The sequence below is a fragment of the Rosa rugosa genome, chromosome 7 (genome assembly GCF_958449725.1).
Source record: "Rosa rugosa chromosome 7, drRosRugo1.1, whole genome shotgun sequence".
Classification (NCBI taxonomy): Eukaryota; Viridiplantae; Streptophyta; class Magnoliopsida; order Rosales; family Rosaceae; genus Rosa; species Rosa rugosa.
The window spans coordinates 7,170,194-7,184,697 of NC_084826.1; the positions used below are offsets into that span (position 1 = coordinate 7,170,194).

The window sequence follows — 14,504 nt, forward strand, 5'->3', positions numbered from 1 at the left end:
CCACCAGTCATTTATGGTTACTTATCATACTGATCTATCTCTTGAGCTGTAAGCAAATGACTGAAGTTCTACAAGTATGGTACTTGGATGTTTATCATACACTCATTTACATCTAATTGAACCAAAATTACAATTTAGTTAAACCAAATTTACAATATTGACAACAAAGTTATCACATTTGTTTTACACATTTACATATAATTGAACCAAGTTACCACATCGACAACAATTTGTTCATAAACTTGTAAAAATATCGTAGGTGGAGTAATTACCTCTAATAGAACTAAAATTGCCCAAAAATAACTCTATTTACCACAATGACAACAAAATTGTTGTCAAATCTGTAAATGAATGTATCACATACATGCAGGTACTGTAGAATTTCCCGAAAAATAAGTAGTTTACATTCTCAGTGAAAAAGGTCCTTGTATTTTTATTCATCTAATTAGTGTTTCATTCAGACAAAAAAAAGAAGGGTCTAATTGTTCATCTCATTAGTAACTGACATAGAATATAAAAGAAAGTTTATACAGATCAAAAAGGTTGCTATCCTTATTGGCCAAGTCGGCTATCAAATCAAAGTCACTAAAGAAAGCTCTCCCTCCGCCTTCAATAGTTAAGCTTGGACCAAGTTACCAAGCATCAGAGTTGGCTTCACTTGGTCCAAGCTTAACTATTGAAAGTTTAAGAACCCCTAACAACGTGATTACTTGTACATCAAATAATCATGTGGTTAGCTTGGTCCGAAGCAAGAAAGGGAGTAGAAATGCTAATGTCAAATTTGTTACCCCTAGTACCTATATAAATACAAATACATTATCTCCCCATTATTGTATCTTTTGTCCCTGCCTCTTCTTAAGAAAACCCTAAACCTACTAGCCAAGGCATGACATCCCAGCCTATACTTGATATCAAGTTATCGACCAACATCAGAACTCATCATGATGAACATCGATATCGATGATCTCCCTGAGCCTTTATTGGTTGAAATCTTTTGTCCAGTTCCATTGCCCTTAATTCGTCTTCCAATGCAAGTGTGTATCGAACCGTTGGTTCAATATCATCTCTGATATTTACATCTTATGGCAGGTACCCTGGCCTCGTTTGGTTGGCAGAATTGAGGACTCAGGAAAGGAAAGTAATGACTTTCCTTTGTTTGGTAACCACAAACTCCGGAAATACGTACTTTCCTGACAGAGGGGAAAGTAGGGGGGGAAAATCATTCCACTCAGACCCCATGGGATTGATTTTCCCTTCCCATTTCCCAACATTTATTACAAAAGTTTTGGACAACAATACCTTCTCTTGTATGAAAAATTGGTGTACTTTTGAATTTTTATGATGTTTTTATTTTAAAATACAAGGGTATTATTGAAACATTGATATATTTTTACTTTCCTTTCATGCACCAACCAAACACCGGAAGGGAAATCAAATGGTCTTTCTTGAATAATTTCCCTGCTTTACCAAACAGAGGAAAGGAAACCTGACAGGAACTTTAGTTTCCCTTCCCCATGAAGAAGACAAGGGAATTAATTTTCCTTCCGTGAACCAAACGAGGCCTAATTGCAGACGCCTACAGTAGTGGACCTCCATATTTTTATATTCCTTCGATTTCAATGACAAGAAGTGGCTTGATCTTCCTCCGGTCCGTAAGTTCGAGGGGAACTAATTGGTGAGCATGTGATATTTGAGGGGTTTGTATGTGATCCCCTTAATCCCCGAGTACGTATAGGTGGACTTTTGCACAAAGCAATTCTATATATAATTGATGGAACAAAAATCTCGACCTAATTTTTTAAATAATTTTCTAAAATCGGAAAACCAGAAAATCATAAAAAAAATTGAATACTCGATATTTTTCCTAGCCATTACTTGGAACATGTACTAAAATTCATGCTCTTCCAGTAGTGAGATTATGGCACAGAAGAATTTTAACAAAAAAAGGTGTTGACAAAGTTGACATATTTTGACTTTAAGGTGAAACGACTTATCTCACTTATATAACTCTTTGGTTTTCTTCTCGGATCAGGTAGTTCATCTTGTGATGTCTTACTCCATTGTTCTTGAGCTCTCTTAATGCTTGTGGCGACAGTGGCGTCACCTTGCCGTGTCTTAGAGTTCTTCCAAATTAATTTAAATAGACTGGTTTATCGATCGTTTCGATTTTAAATTTACGACTTCTAGGTAAGCCCGCTCGTATTGTCTCTTAAATCATCAAATCTTGAGATATATACTATTAGGATTTGGGAGTTAAAAGAAGAGGTGGAAAACACCAGAGGCAATTTGATAGCCGATAGTTTCCTTAATGGAGATGGACCAAGAGTTATCCGACCATGAGATGAATGTTCTATATAGTTTTCACCAAACTAATGAGGATATCCTGTGTGTGCGAAAGTTTTTATCGGCATTAACATTGGCATTAGCACATATAATTTTCGTGAAAAAAAAAAAAAACAATAGAGCGGATAGCTATTGAAGTATTGAGATTCCATTAAGTTATAATTAAATGTTTAATGCTCATGAAACTGTCTTCCTATATGTCTCGTGGTGGCTAACACCAGTACCTACACTTTAGCATATCACAAATTTTGCAACTATTTATATGTATACTTCCAATTGCTCGTGCCCTTCTACAAAATGATTTTTTTTTTTTGGCAATTAAAGTAATTTATTAAATAAAAAGATAGTACTAAAAGGGGGGGGGGGGGGGGGGGCATGAAGCAAATACCCCTTAGAAGAAATAACAAAACGGAAAGACAACCAAAACATAAGCAAGATTAAGCAAAGCCGGTTGAATCAAAGATCAAGACGCACAACATGCGTCCGATTGCAGGAAGGGTAAGGGTCTCGTAAATCTCTTTTGGACTTCAATTTTTTATTTTGAGATTTTGGGAGAAACTTAAGAAAATTTTCATATTCCAGAGTTGCTTGTACAAAATGATTTACTTTCTTGTCAAATAAAACTTTTTTGGAGGGCATATTATACAATATGGTCTATTATTAGTTCTGTATGGATCACTCTATAATCTCCAAGCATTCTTCTCTTTGCTTTGGATGCTATGTTGGACTTTTTCTTTAGCATGCATGTAAAAACCTCATTAATCATTACCATCCATAATTATCAATTATACATGCTCATAATAAAAGAAGTTCATTAGGAAGTTGTTGGCCCAAAGTAAGTGCTAATTGTAATCTTTCTCTTATGGATTAGAACTTTGGCCCCGGATTCCCACCAAAAATTAATATGAGAAAGGAGATTCAACCGCATGAATTTGACCTGTCATACCAATACGATTACTTGTACCTAAAGCAATCAAATCAGCCTAGCTTGGTCAGAATGTAGATTAATATTATTGAATTATGAAAACACAAAATGGTTCACACGTCAACAGCTCCAAAGTGTTCCCTTTACAATTCAATTACATGGTCCACTTCCAACCTTTCATTATTCCCGAGTAGCTGTCACACAACAAAACCTACAACATGTATATGTGACCTGCTTTAATTATTTTGAATTCTTTGACATTCACATATCTAATAAATATCTGTAATACGTCAAAAAAAAATAATTTCCGACTAATATGGGTACTAAACGGTTAGTAATTGTTGTTACGGTCTGCAAACTTGACCAATATTTTCATTGCTTTGTTTTTCAATCAATGAGGTTCTTTGTAGTAAGATGTTACATTTAATATGATTCTCGTCGAAACGTAGATTTGAATTAACAAATCATTGATGTATGTAGTAAGTGAACCGATGATCATTTGTGTTAGTTTGACGACAAGTGAATTTCCCTATTTAAAAAAAAAATGACATTATACGTATTTGTTTCGAATAAAATGTGATGAGAGTAGCGGTGCGCCAATTATCAATCTCTTTTTTCGTGAAATAAAGGTGTGTGCCATGATTGGATGGACGGTTATGGAAATGAAAATCCAGGAGATCGAAGAGAATGGAATAAGGAACAGGTGGAGTTGAAGTTGGAGTTGAGTATTATATATAGGGAGGGAATGTCGAGCCCTATTGTTTTTCTGATTTTGCGGCACTCGTTTCATTTCTCTCATTCGTATTTCGGTTTTTCATTTGCTTCGTGAAGAAAAGGCGGAAGAGTTCGTTATACACAAACAACACAACACCACCAACCCAAAACAGGGGCGGTTAATCGGTTGCTTCCACCTTCGTCGTCGTCGTCGTCGTCGTTATCAACCCGGTGACGGTGACGGAAAAGGGATCTCAATCTCATTCTCATTTCACTCCATCTCTGTTTTGTTTTGATCGAAAGGTGACCAAGTTTTTCAGCTAGAGAGAAAAAAAAAATGGCGTACAGGAGAAGGCAGGGGATGACAAGAGCCTCTACTTTCAAAGAAGAGGTTGTTCATCGCCCACCGGACGATATCAATCCATCTGCTTCCCCTCTGCAATCTTCCAATTCATTTTCGGCTTCTTCGTCTCTTGCTGCTCAGGCCATACGTGCCTCTGCTCTATCAAATGAAAGAAATCGAACCAAGGTTGATTAGTTTTCGCAGTTTTTACTACTTGATCTTTGCAGATCTTTCTGATCTGATTTTATTGGTATTGGTTTTGACATGTATGAATAATTGGATGAAAATACAGGACTTTGCAGCGTATGAAGATTCGTCAGCAAAATCCGGGTTTTGGGGTGTTCTGGCTCGAAAAGCCAAGGCCATTCTTGAAGAGGAGGATGCTGAATTTCAGCAAAATGATGTGTCTGGCGGGATCAGATCATCACAGCTCAACACTACCTCCAGTGGCCCCAACCAGGTGAAACTCAAACTTGATCTTTTGTGTTATATGCATAATGAAATTTGGATCGAATTTATATATACAAACATCTTTATGCAATGCAGCATGTAATCTTTGTGTTATATGCATAATGAATTTTGTTATCTGATTTTTGCTAAGTTTGTCTTGTTTGGACAGTTTCAACAACAATATCAGTCATCTGATAACACAATGGAACATCCTGCATTCCGCAAGGGCTTGGATAGAATCACGACTTCCCTTAATCATCTTGGTGACACATTTGAGAAGGCTTTTGAGGTAAAGCTAATGCTTCAGTACAAATGCATATCAAGTCTAGTGTGATCAAGGGGCAATGTGTGATTTGTGTTGTGAATTTTGCTTTTCAGGAAGGTCGTACGATTGTGGAGAATAAAACTGCCGACATCAGACATCAAATTCAACGAAGAGGAGACCACCCTGAGGGACAAAATCAGGCTTCTTATTATGGCAACAAACAAACTAGGAGTCCTGATACTCAAATCAAGGCATCTCGCGACGTAAGGTGGCAATTATGTATTTGTGTGTGACTGAACAAGACTGAATTGATCTTACTGAACTTATCAAATTGTTAATTCTATTGATACTTGTTATGAGTATAGTTCTTTGCACTAAATTCGACAATATAAATGGATAAACGTTCTGAAGGGGGAGAAAATGTGATTTATTTAAGGGATACTAGCCTTTCGACTTGCATTACTTTAGTTGAACTCCTTTATCGAGTTTGCATGTGTGATTAGAAAACTTGATCTGTGTCTGTTGATTATGGGTTTGGATCTCATTTCTCAGTGAAATGAATTAGTCTTTCACGTTTACTTAGATTTCACCAAAGCTAGTGAAATGCATAAGCGGTATTTGTTTTATGTCACAGGTTGCAATGGCAACGGCTGCCAAAGCAAAATTACTTCTTCGGGAGCTGAAAACTGTTAAAGCCGATCTGGCTTTTGCCAAGGAAAGATGTTCTCAACTAGAAGAAGAAAATAAACGCCTTCGCGACAGTCGTGAGAAGGGAGTAAACCGAGCGGATGATGACTTGGTATGTATGATGTGTTAAGGATCATTGTCTAATTCTTTGTTTCTCATGTTGTGCATAACTGCACATACTTGCACAAGTATATCATTAGCTCTGCTTCCTCAATGGTGCATAGAGTTTATAATTCAGAAAAGGAGGATTCCATGAACTAATTGTTCTAACATGTATACATATATATTATCTGATTTTATCAGATTCGCCATCAATTGGAGACTCTTTTGGCTGAGAAGGGTCGATTAGCCAGTGAGAATTCAGTTTATGCACGAGAGAACCGTTTCCTGAGGGAAGTTGTAGAATACCATCAACTCACAATGCAAGATGTTGTGTATTTATCTGACGAAGAAACAGAAGTTTACCCCCTATGTTCCCTTTCTCCGCGCTCATCACCACCTCCATCCCCGCCACCAGAGGACCTTTCATCTAGGATCACACCAGTTACCAAGGAAATACTTTCTGCCCACATTAACCCCCAAGCGAGTAATGATGCTTCTCGAAATGAGGTCACACCAAGTTCAGATATCTCACCTTCTGTAGCAGAGGAAGGTAAAACAGATTCCGTAGCAGAAGAAAGTAAAACAGATTCTGTAGCAGAAGACAGTAAAACAGATTCTGTAGCAGAAGACAGTAAAACAGATTCTGTAGCAGAAGACACTAAAAGACCCCCTGCATCTTCTGCCTAAAGATTAGTGTAGCATTTGTTCTTTTTCTTTTGTTCTTCCTTTTTTCTCTTGGAGAGAGGAAGAGGAGGAGGGTGGAAGAGAGATATTAATTCTCCCACTGCCTGCAATACTATTAATCTGTGCATGTAATACTTTGTTTGAGGTTGGATTGTCTCCAGTGTCCTGTGTGCCTCAGTCAAAAATGTGTCCATGTCTTCCTTGTACAACCAGTTCGTGATTTTTTTGTTCTCGAGTTTCAGAATTCTTATTTGATTGTAGTTGTTTGAAATAATGTGACTCTTATTCTTTTAGTAATTGGTACAATACAAAATTCTTGTTCTCCTAGCTATCTTGGTGTATGCTAAAAGGTATGATCAGCTGGAGGATGTATAAGTCTTTGGAAACACTCATTTGCTCTCCAGTTTGTCAGCTTCTTATGTGCTGATACAGAAATCTTTGAACATTTTCTTTTTTAGTGTCTGGAAGAGAAACAAAATTATATATCTACAGCAAAGGATGAGGGCCATGAGGCCAGTGATAAGGATATTATAAATTGAGATATAATCATTTGACTTGAACAAAGGCAGAAAAAGAATGGTGAAGATTTCGTTCACTGCCTATTATAAACATAAAAGGAGAAATTTACAGTTCTGGGAAAAATTTTGTGCTGGTTTAACCATTCCTTGGGTGTCGAGTCTCAAGTTCATGAGAGTTTCAGCTCAACTCCAGTTCAGTTACGGTCCAGCAATCACAGAGATCCGGTGAAGGCCATGTTACTGATAAAGGCACTTCGTCGGTATATTGCCATTGACATTTGAGAGTTCAGAATCTGGGAATCTTTCTCAGTTTAATGAACTACTGCAATTGAAACGAATGATTTGTAATACTGTGATCAGGTTACTGAATTTGACATTATTGCCATTTCTGTTTGGAGTGAAGAAAAAGTGTAATTTCTTCTCTTTCTTCTTAATATGTTGTGGTTTTTGGACCAGTAATAGCTGGATCTTAATGACCCATCGTAGAAGTTGTAATTGTTAGGAAAGAACACAGTGAATAAACATGTGAAATTTCCATTTCGAAACTAAATCACATTATTTGCATGCATGCAAGGAGTTGGAACAGGGAGAGAGAGAGAGAGAGAGATGAAAATTTCAAAGTTTGAACAACTTTTGTATGCAAAATATTCTGACGTTGTCGTCTGCTCATCTATTTCACACAATTTTGCCTTCCTATTTCATACATATCATCAAGCAGCAAGTCTATTCAGTATGAAGTAAGAAACAAAAGAAAGAAATACTGGAAGAAGAAACACAATTCCTTTCGGCAGAATCTCAAAGCTCTCAGATCCTTCTTCAACAATGGTCTCCAAATTCGGACACTGCGAAGGTTTTTGGTGGGATATCACAGCTGGTGGTGCAACCTCACAACTCAATTCCTTTGCCATCACCATATTGCGGATCAAATCAATCAAATACGCTCAAGGAAAGCCAGAGGGAGCGAAAGAGATTGTGTTCCTCTTGCAGAATATGACCAATGAAGCTAATTCTTCAAGCAACTGTTACATGGAAATGGGATCGGACAGAAGGCTAGGGGGAGCCATCCTATATATACATTAAGTTAGGGAATGTCCTGAATTAAAGGTCCCAAAAACAGGATGTGGTAGTTGGTCTTGCTGTACAAATTAGTGGTGGACATGAGGCCATGCCAAAGAAATATTTGTAGAAACTAGCTCTCAAGCAAAGAAAGATTGCACGTTACACAATTGTCGTTTGCCACCCACCAAAAAACATGGCAAATCTAGAATCTGGATGGAAAATAATATGACCAAAAAAGAAGCAAAAATAATAATGGAAAATGTTCTAGACAGAAGGGGAGGACAGCTCTAAAATTCCATTCAAGGCAAATGATTAGATATAAACGCAAATGGTGATTAAAGGAACTTCTCTGTTGCTTAATTGGCGAATTACATACATTTTTTGACATTTTCTCAATACGTCTGTATGAACAGTAGCCAGTTCAGTTATACCTTCTTTCCAGGGGTAAATCATGAACAAGGCACAGCAAAAATACAATCGAATATACCAGTGTGTAGTCACAAGGATGAGGAGATGCCTGTTTCAAATGATAACTCGAACTTCAAAGCAGAAACAGACCTCGTTTTTACAGTTGAACGATCTTAAAACAGCTGGAAGAACAAACTCGTTGATCCATCGCCAAACGATCTAAGATCTGCAGGTTTTACCAAAGCCCTGCACAACGGGCAGGTCCGTTCCCTCTCAAACCTGAAAAAAGTAAGTGGCGTCAGCAAACGAAAAGAAAGGTCAGATCAAATCCCATCCCAAGTAAGTTGAACAAACTTTAACAATTTGTCAAACTAATAACTAAGATATCTAACATACGTTGTTTGATAACTATATCTTTTAAACAAACAATTACCAATTTACTTGGTTCTTGAAAGATGTTATCTTGATATCAAGAGCTTGCAGTCAAGATAATTGGTAGGTAGGAAAATAGTTTCAACAAAGAACCAATGCGACAAAGGTTGTTGGTAGAAACAGTTATCAAATGCAATATATAAAAAAGTAAAATCTAGACAACAAAAAATAAACTAACCACTCTGATACACAGTCCTCACAGAAGATGTGTTTACAACGAAGCAAGATAGGAGCATGCATTTTCTCCTGGCAGATAGCACATAGATCGCCAGCTGCACTGACCTGCAGCACACCACCAATAACTTAGAATGCATGAAACACCGGCTCTTCGAATGCAAGGACAATTTCCACCAAATAATGCTCCGAAACCTTGAACTATCTCAGACCAAATGCAAGTATTACAGTAACAGAATGTTAGGGCAAAGATCCGGTATTTTTATCTACAACCAATTAGCTTTCTCGGTAACATTTGCTCACAAATAGTGATTAACAAAAATTAAATGGATTACTTGTTCAATGCTACAATTGGTAATGAACCCCCGGACAAACCAGTGACCAAACCATCTTTTAGTTCCACAGTAGTGGAGTACAATGGTTTTAGAGAGAAAATCAACTGGTCGAACCAAAGACCTGGCAGACTGTGATATAACAGAAATCCACCAAGATACGAAAGAGAGGACATGGACTACACATTAGCTCAACTTCAAGTATTCCATTAACCAGGTTTACAGATTTTTAGATTGTATCAATAATCTGAAGAATATATCAGTAATCCCAGTTGACCAAACTATTAAAAACATCATACAAGCAGACCACTGGGGGAGTCCAGTTTACCTGCTCTGATGTTGCATACGCCCCATAGTGAACCTCTTTACGTGACAAGGCCTTCAATGCAGCAAAGAAAGATTGTACCTATCCGCATCCAACAAGTGAAGCAGAAAACAGTAACGACACGTGAACAACTCTTGGCAGAACTTATTCTTCATTAAAGTTGCACAATTGAAATACTGGGAACATAAAAATTATATTAAAGTAAAACTACCTTCTCAACAACAGACGTAAGCTTGAAGGTCAAATATAACCCTGTCATTAGTGAAGAAAAGAGACTACCATATTCTTTGTTCAAGAAGAAACGATACCACACTGGTGTTGGTAACAAGGCCCGGTACAACAGAAGTAGATACTCAACCAATGTAAGCATTTGACCCTGGAAAAAAAGGCACGCACTTCTATGGTCAGAAAATATGGAGCAAAAAAAATGTGAAAAGGAGGGGTGCCAATTTTATAAACCTAGTTCATTGCAGTTCTAGCAATCAAATGAAAGGCAAAAAGTAATCACAACCAATTCATTAGAAGTGCCTTCAGCCGGTTCCTGTTGTTTCATTTAGTCTTTTCCCAAAAGAAAAGAAGTTCTCTGAATAACTATTGCTTAATTTCTTATTACCTCACCTGCTTACGATAGTTACGTCCTCTGCTGTTCTTGTAGTACATTAATAGAATACACTTGATCACCATTGCTGCCTGCCGGACCAAGGTATCTGAAAATAACCAATTGACGTGACCATTTGCATCGCAGTAAATTTAACTTACGACTGGCACACAGCATTACAAAGAGGAAATCTAAAAATATGGTTTTATTTCAAAGCTTTGTGACATATATGATCAGCAAAATGCTCTGTAAAGAATAAATGTACTGATTTGTTTCTGTCTCTGACCATGAATAAACACGTCTGCATCCACAGAAAGTTAAAAAGTACAAGTACAGGACCAAAAATCATGCTGTACAAGAAAACGGTAACTACATGTGAAAAAGCACCTTTGAAGCTGAGATTTGAGCTTATATTATATACAATATAGAAAACTTAAGTTCTTATTACCATCTCATTGCTAGCCTAAAAATAGTGCCACATAATGCAGGTTATATGTAGATAAGATCACTTCAGAATACTATTTGAAACAGAATAATTCAAAGTTCAACATCCGAAAAGAACAGCTACAATGAAAACTTGGGACAAAAAGATTACCATTAACCATGATGATAAAAACAGCATGCCAGAAAGGTGGTATAACTTTGGGAGGAAGCATAACTAATGGGTACAAAAGATCATCATTCTGATACCACCAGTAAACACCAATCACATGAACTGCGAATGCAATAGAGATGCTGACTAGAACAGAGATTTTCCTCTCTCCCTGCACCAACATATCATATTCTTAACAAATAAAACCTCACTAGACACAACAAAAACTGATGACAGGTGCAAAAATAAATGAAAGCATTTCAATAATACCTTCAAAGCTGTCTGTTTCCTTAGGATATCATTCGACTTAAACATAACAGCAGCAATCCAGATAGTAACAAAGAAACCTGCAAGTTATTGCAGAATAAAAAAATGGATTATGGATTTGATTTGAAAAGGGGCTAAAGATAGCCAATAAAGCTGGCTTAAATATAGTCGTAATGAGAATCATTTTTCTACAACTTCAAGCAGCCCTTTTTAATATTTTAATGACAAAGAACAAATTTGGATGCAAAAGAGAAAAGTTGATTCCAGACTAATTCTTTGATACATGTCAACTTGACAAAGTTTTAACTGATGAGGCAACATGGTGTTGACAATCAAGGTGGAAATGATTACAACCAGTGGTCAGCATACAACTGAGGTAAGGGCCAACATGGTGTTGACAATCAAGGTGGAAATGATTACAACCAGTGTTCAGCATACAACTGAGTTAAGGGCCAACTGGCTAGGGTTTCCAAACTGTAGCTTCCTAGGGAACTTGGGAGACATCAACCAAGAAATGGGCCCTTGGCAGTAGAAAGATTACCACTGAGTGTCCACAACAGACTACAGAATATGGTTAGGTGGCACCATATAAAAGAGCCTTTCACCGAATTGTTCACTTATAAATCCCGGAAGGAGTATCAAGCCAATAGTCATCGATAGCAATATGTGGAACAGAGGTCTAACTACAAGTGACCATTAATTTTCTTTTGCAATAGAAAAAGCATGATTCATTTCAGTAAACATACGCTTGAAGACACTTACCTTGCAAATGCTGGCGAATGAAGACCACCAATAGAAGCAAGGAAAAGGGCAGGACCTGCTCAATCCACCTAGCTGCCTGCTGAATATCATATCTCTGGTACGAAGAATCCCTGCCATTAGCCCCAGCACCATCACCAGCTTCTCCATCAGCACTTCCATTTATCGATTGTGACATGCCTTCTCCAGAACCAACATCCGTTCTACCATCTCCCTGACCCTCCTCCGATACCACTGTAACAGAGCCCACCCTAGCTATTGGTTGTCCGGAAACATCATTACTCTCCCTCAACTGTCCAACTACTAAACCACCCCCTTCCCTATCATGCTCTTGCTCCCCTGCACCAATTATCCTAATCGAAACCTCCCCATCATTGCTCGATTGATCCACCTGACCGTGATGGTGCTCCCTGAACGCGGCAGCGCTACGTCCCCCAATCAAAGACTCGGCTTCTTGGTGACTGGAACGGCCGCGCAGAAGGCCCGAGTACTCCAGCAAGGCAGACAGTGGTGCCTGAATAAAATTGGAAGTAGATAGCATTCCATATCTTCTAGAGCTCGAAACCGGAGCTCTATACGAGTCCAGATGATTGCCACCTGGCCCTTCCATTTGCCTAAACGCCCAAACCCTAATATAGATAAACAATTCGAAGCAAATTCATCGCCAATTATAATAAAGATGAATCCTTTCTTTCGTAAAAACCAAGAAAACGAATTGAAAAGGCGAAATTCAAAGCAGAATCCGCAAGAAAACAAGAAACGAAGAAATGGGAGAGAGAGAGCTGACCTTCGAAAGCGCAGTGGTGATGGGGCTTCAGGGGAGAGACGGCATCGGAGAAACGCGGACCGGACGAAATCGCGCCGGCGGCGCTGCCAAGACGGAATCTTGGGAGGGCCGGAGGGCAGCGATTGCCGGATGGAATTGCGCGATGATGAGTGGAAGGCTAGGGCTTGCAGAGAAATGTGGGAGAGGTTGATGATGGTAGGTTTGGGAATGGAATTCAAGAATTGGTTTTTGCGTAATTTGGGTGTGTTTGGGGGGTTCTCTTTCTCGCTCAATGAGGGAAGAGCGCGAGAAGAGAAAGTGGGGAATTTGCCCCAACTACGAGCTTAAAGGACGATGAAGCAGAGAGGAGGAATGAACTCTCTCTCGTCTCCCCCTCTTTTCTTATTTTATTTTTAAGGGTTGACAAATGTCAATAAACCCACTCATTGAAAAATAATAATGAATAATAATGATAAAGTGCAGTGCAGTGCAGTTCATGGACACTACATAAGCATATCCTGTAGCTCCAATTGGTCTCTCCGTCGTCATCATCACCATTAGAGCTTAGCTTGGTTTGAACCGAGTTACATTCGGGTGCGAATTTTTCAGAGAGACATGGATTTGGGTTGTAAGATTGCCGGACACCAGAATGTCTCGATTCATCTAATTTAGTATGTACATGAGAAATGTTGAAAAACTCCTAAAAAAAAAATAGTTTGTTAAAGTTTTGAGGGAGAAATAAGGTGATGAGTAGCGGCTGAGACGTGTTTGATTGTATAAATTGTGTTATTAAGTGGTGTTTCTTTAGAGTCTCGTGTTGGTGTTTTGTTCTTTGATGTCAAGTTTTTTAGGATTTCGACCTGACCTAATCTTAATTGTGATACATGGGAGCTTTACATTTCCAAATTTGATGTCCTGATTAGACAAAGCATAATCTCTTGACTAGGAGGGTCGTGGTTTACTTCTTAATTTTTATTTATTTTTTGATACAGTGGTTTACCTTTTTTTTTATTTTTTTTTATTCTAAAATGGTTTACTTCTTAAATTAGTTCACTCATGATTCTTTCTTTACGATAAGCTAAGTTATTGTGTTACTATTTCTCTTTTTAGGTGTAACTTTTACTCCATTAATACAATCTATAACCATAATCACAAGCCACTAAACGAATTAGCCCAAAAAGACCAATTAAGAAGCCTATTACCGTACTATATTAGCCCATTGACCTGAAGGCTTTTATAGCGTAAATATTAGATTTCGGAGAGTGACGGTCGACGTACGTCGCCTTAGGGTTTCAGCTTACACCACAATGTTCATAAGGCTGATGCTCAAGAGGAAGAAGGAGTCGTCGGCTTTATTCTGGCCGCCGAGAAACAAGAACAGCGTCGCTCCAGACTCTGATAAGACGGACGAACGAAGATAGAATAATTTAGGCGTGGACTGCTTAATCAAAGTGTTTGCAAGAGTTGGAATGGGGTCACTGATTCTGTCAGTCACTTTTGTGTGCAAGTCATGGTATGCAACAACCCTTGATCCTTTGTGCTGGCAATATCTCTATTTTCCAGACTTCGAACCGTTTCCTTTAACTGGCCCTGAGACTAAACTTCAAAGCTATGGTCCATTCTACGATAAGTTTGTAGATGAATACCATATTGATTGGATTCGTTTCTCCATCACTGCTTTATATAAAGTTGGTAGTCAACCGCAGCAATGGAAAAGCTCTTGAGCTGAAGATGCCTGGATTTTCTACAAAAGAAGCTTTG

General features: G+C 38.2%; 2 protein-coding genes across 2 annotated transcripts; one reads left to right on the forward strand and one right to left on the reverse strand.

Annotated features, from left to right (window-relative positions):
• Positions 1–3,870: 3,870 nt before the first annotated feature.
• LOC133720168 (uncharacterized) lies at positions 3,871–6,840 on the forward strand. Its single transcript, XM_062146353.1, has 6 exons — positions 3,871–4,511; positions 4,618–4,785; positions 4,945–5,064; positions 5,154–5,303; positions 5,675–5,839; positions 6,031–6,840. The coding sequence occupies exons 1-6, from the start codon at positions 4,320–4,322 to the stop codon at positions 6,514–6,516; spliced, it is 1,281 nt and encodes a 426-aa protein (XP_062002337.1). The 5' UTR covers positions 3,871–4,319; the 3' UTR covers positions 6,517–6,840.
• A 798-nt stretch (positions 6,841–7,638) lies between these two features.
• LOC133720167 (uncharacterized) lies at positions 7,639–13,145 on the reverse strand. Its single transcript, XM_062146352.1, has 9 exons — positions 12,765–13,145; positions 11,981–12,606; positions 11,222–11,298; positions 10,955–11,123; positions 10,380–10,468; positions 9,973–10,137; positions 9,765–9,842; positions 9,109–9,212; positions 7,639–8,777 (listed from the first exon to the last, which is right to left on the reverse strand). Exons 2-9 carry the CDS (start codon positions 12,585–12,587, stop codon positions 8,672–8,674), a joined length of 1,395 nt encoding a protein of 464 aa, XP_062002336.1. The 5' UTR covers positions 12,588–12,606; positions 12,765–13,145; the 3' UTR covers positions 7,639–8,671.
• Between the last annotated feature and the right edge of the window lie 1,359 nt (positions 13,146–14,504).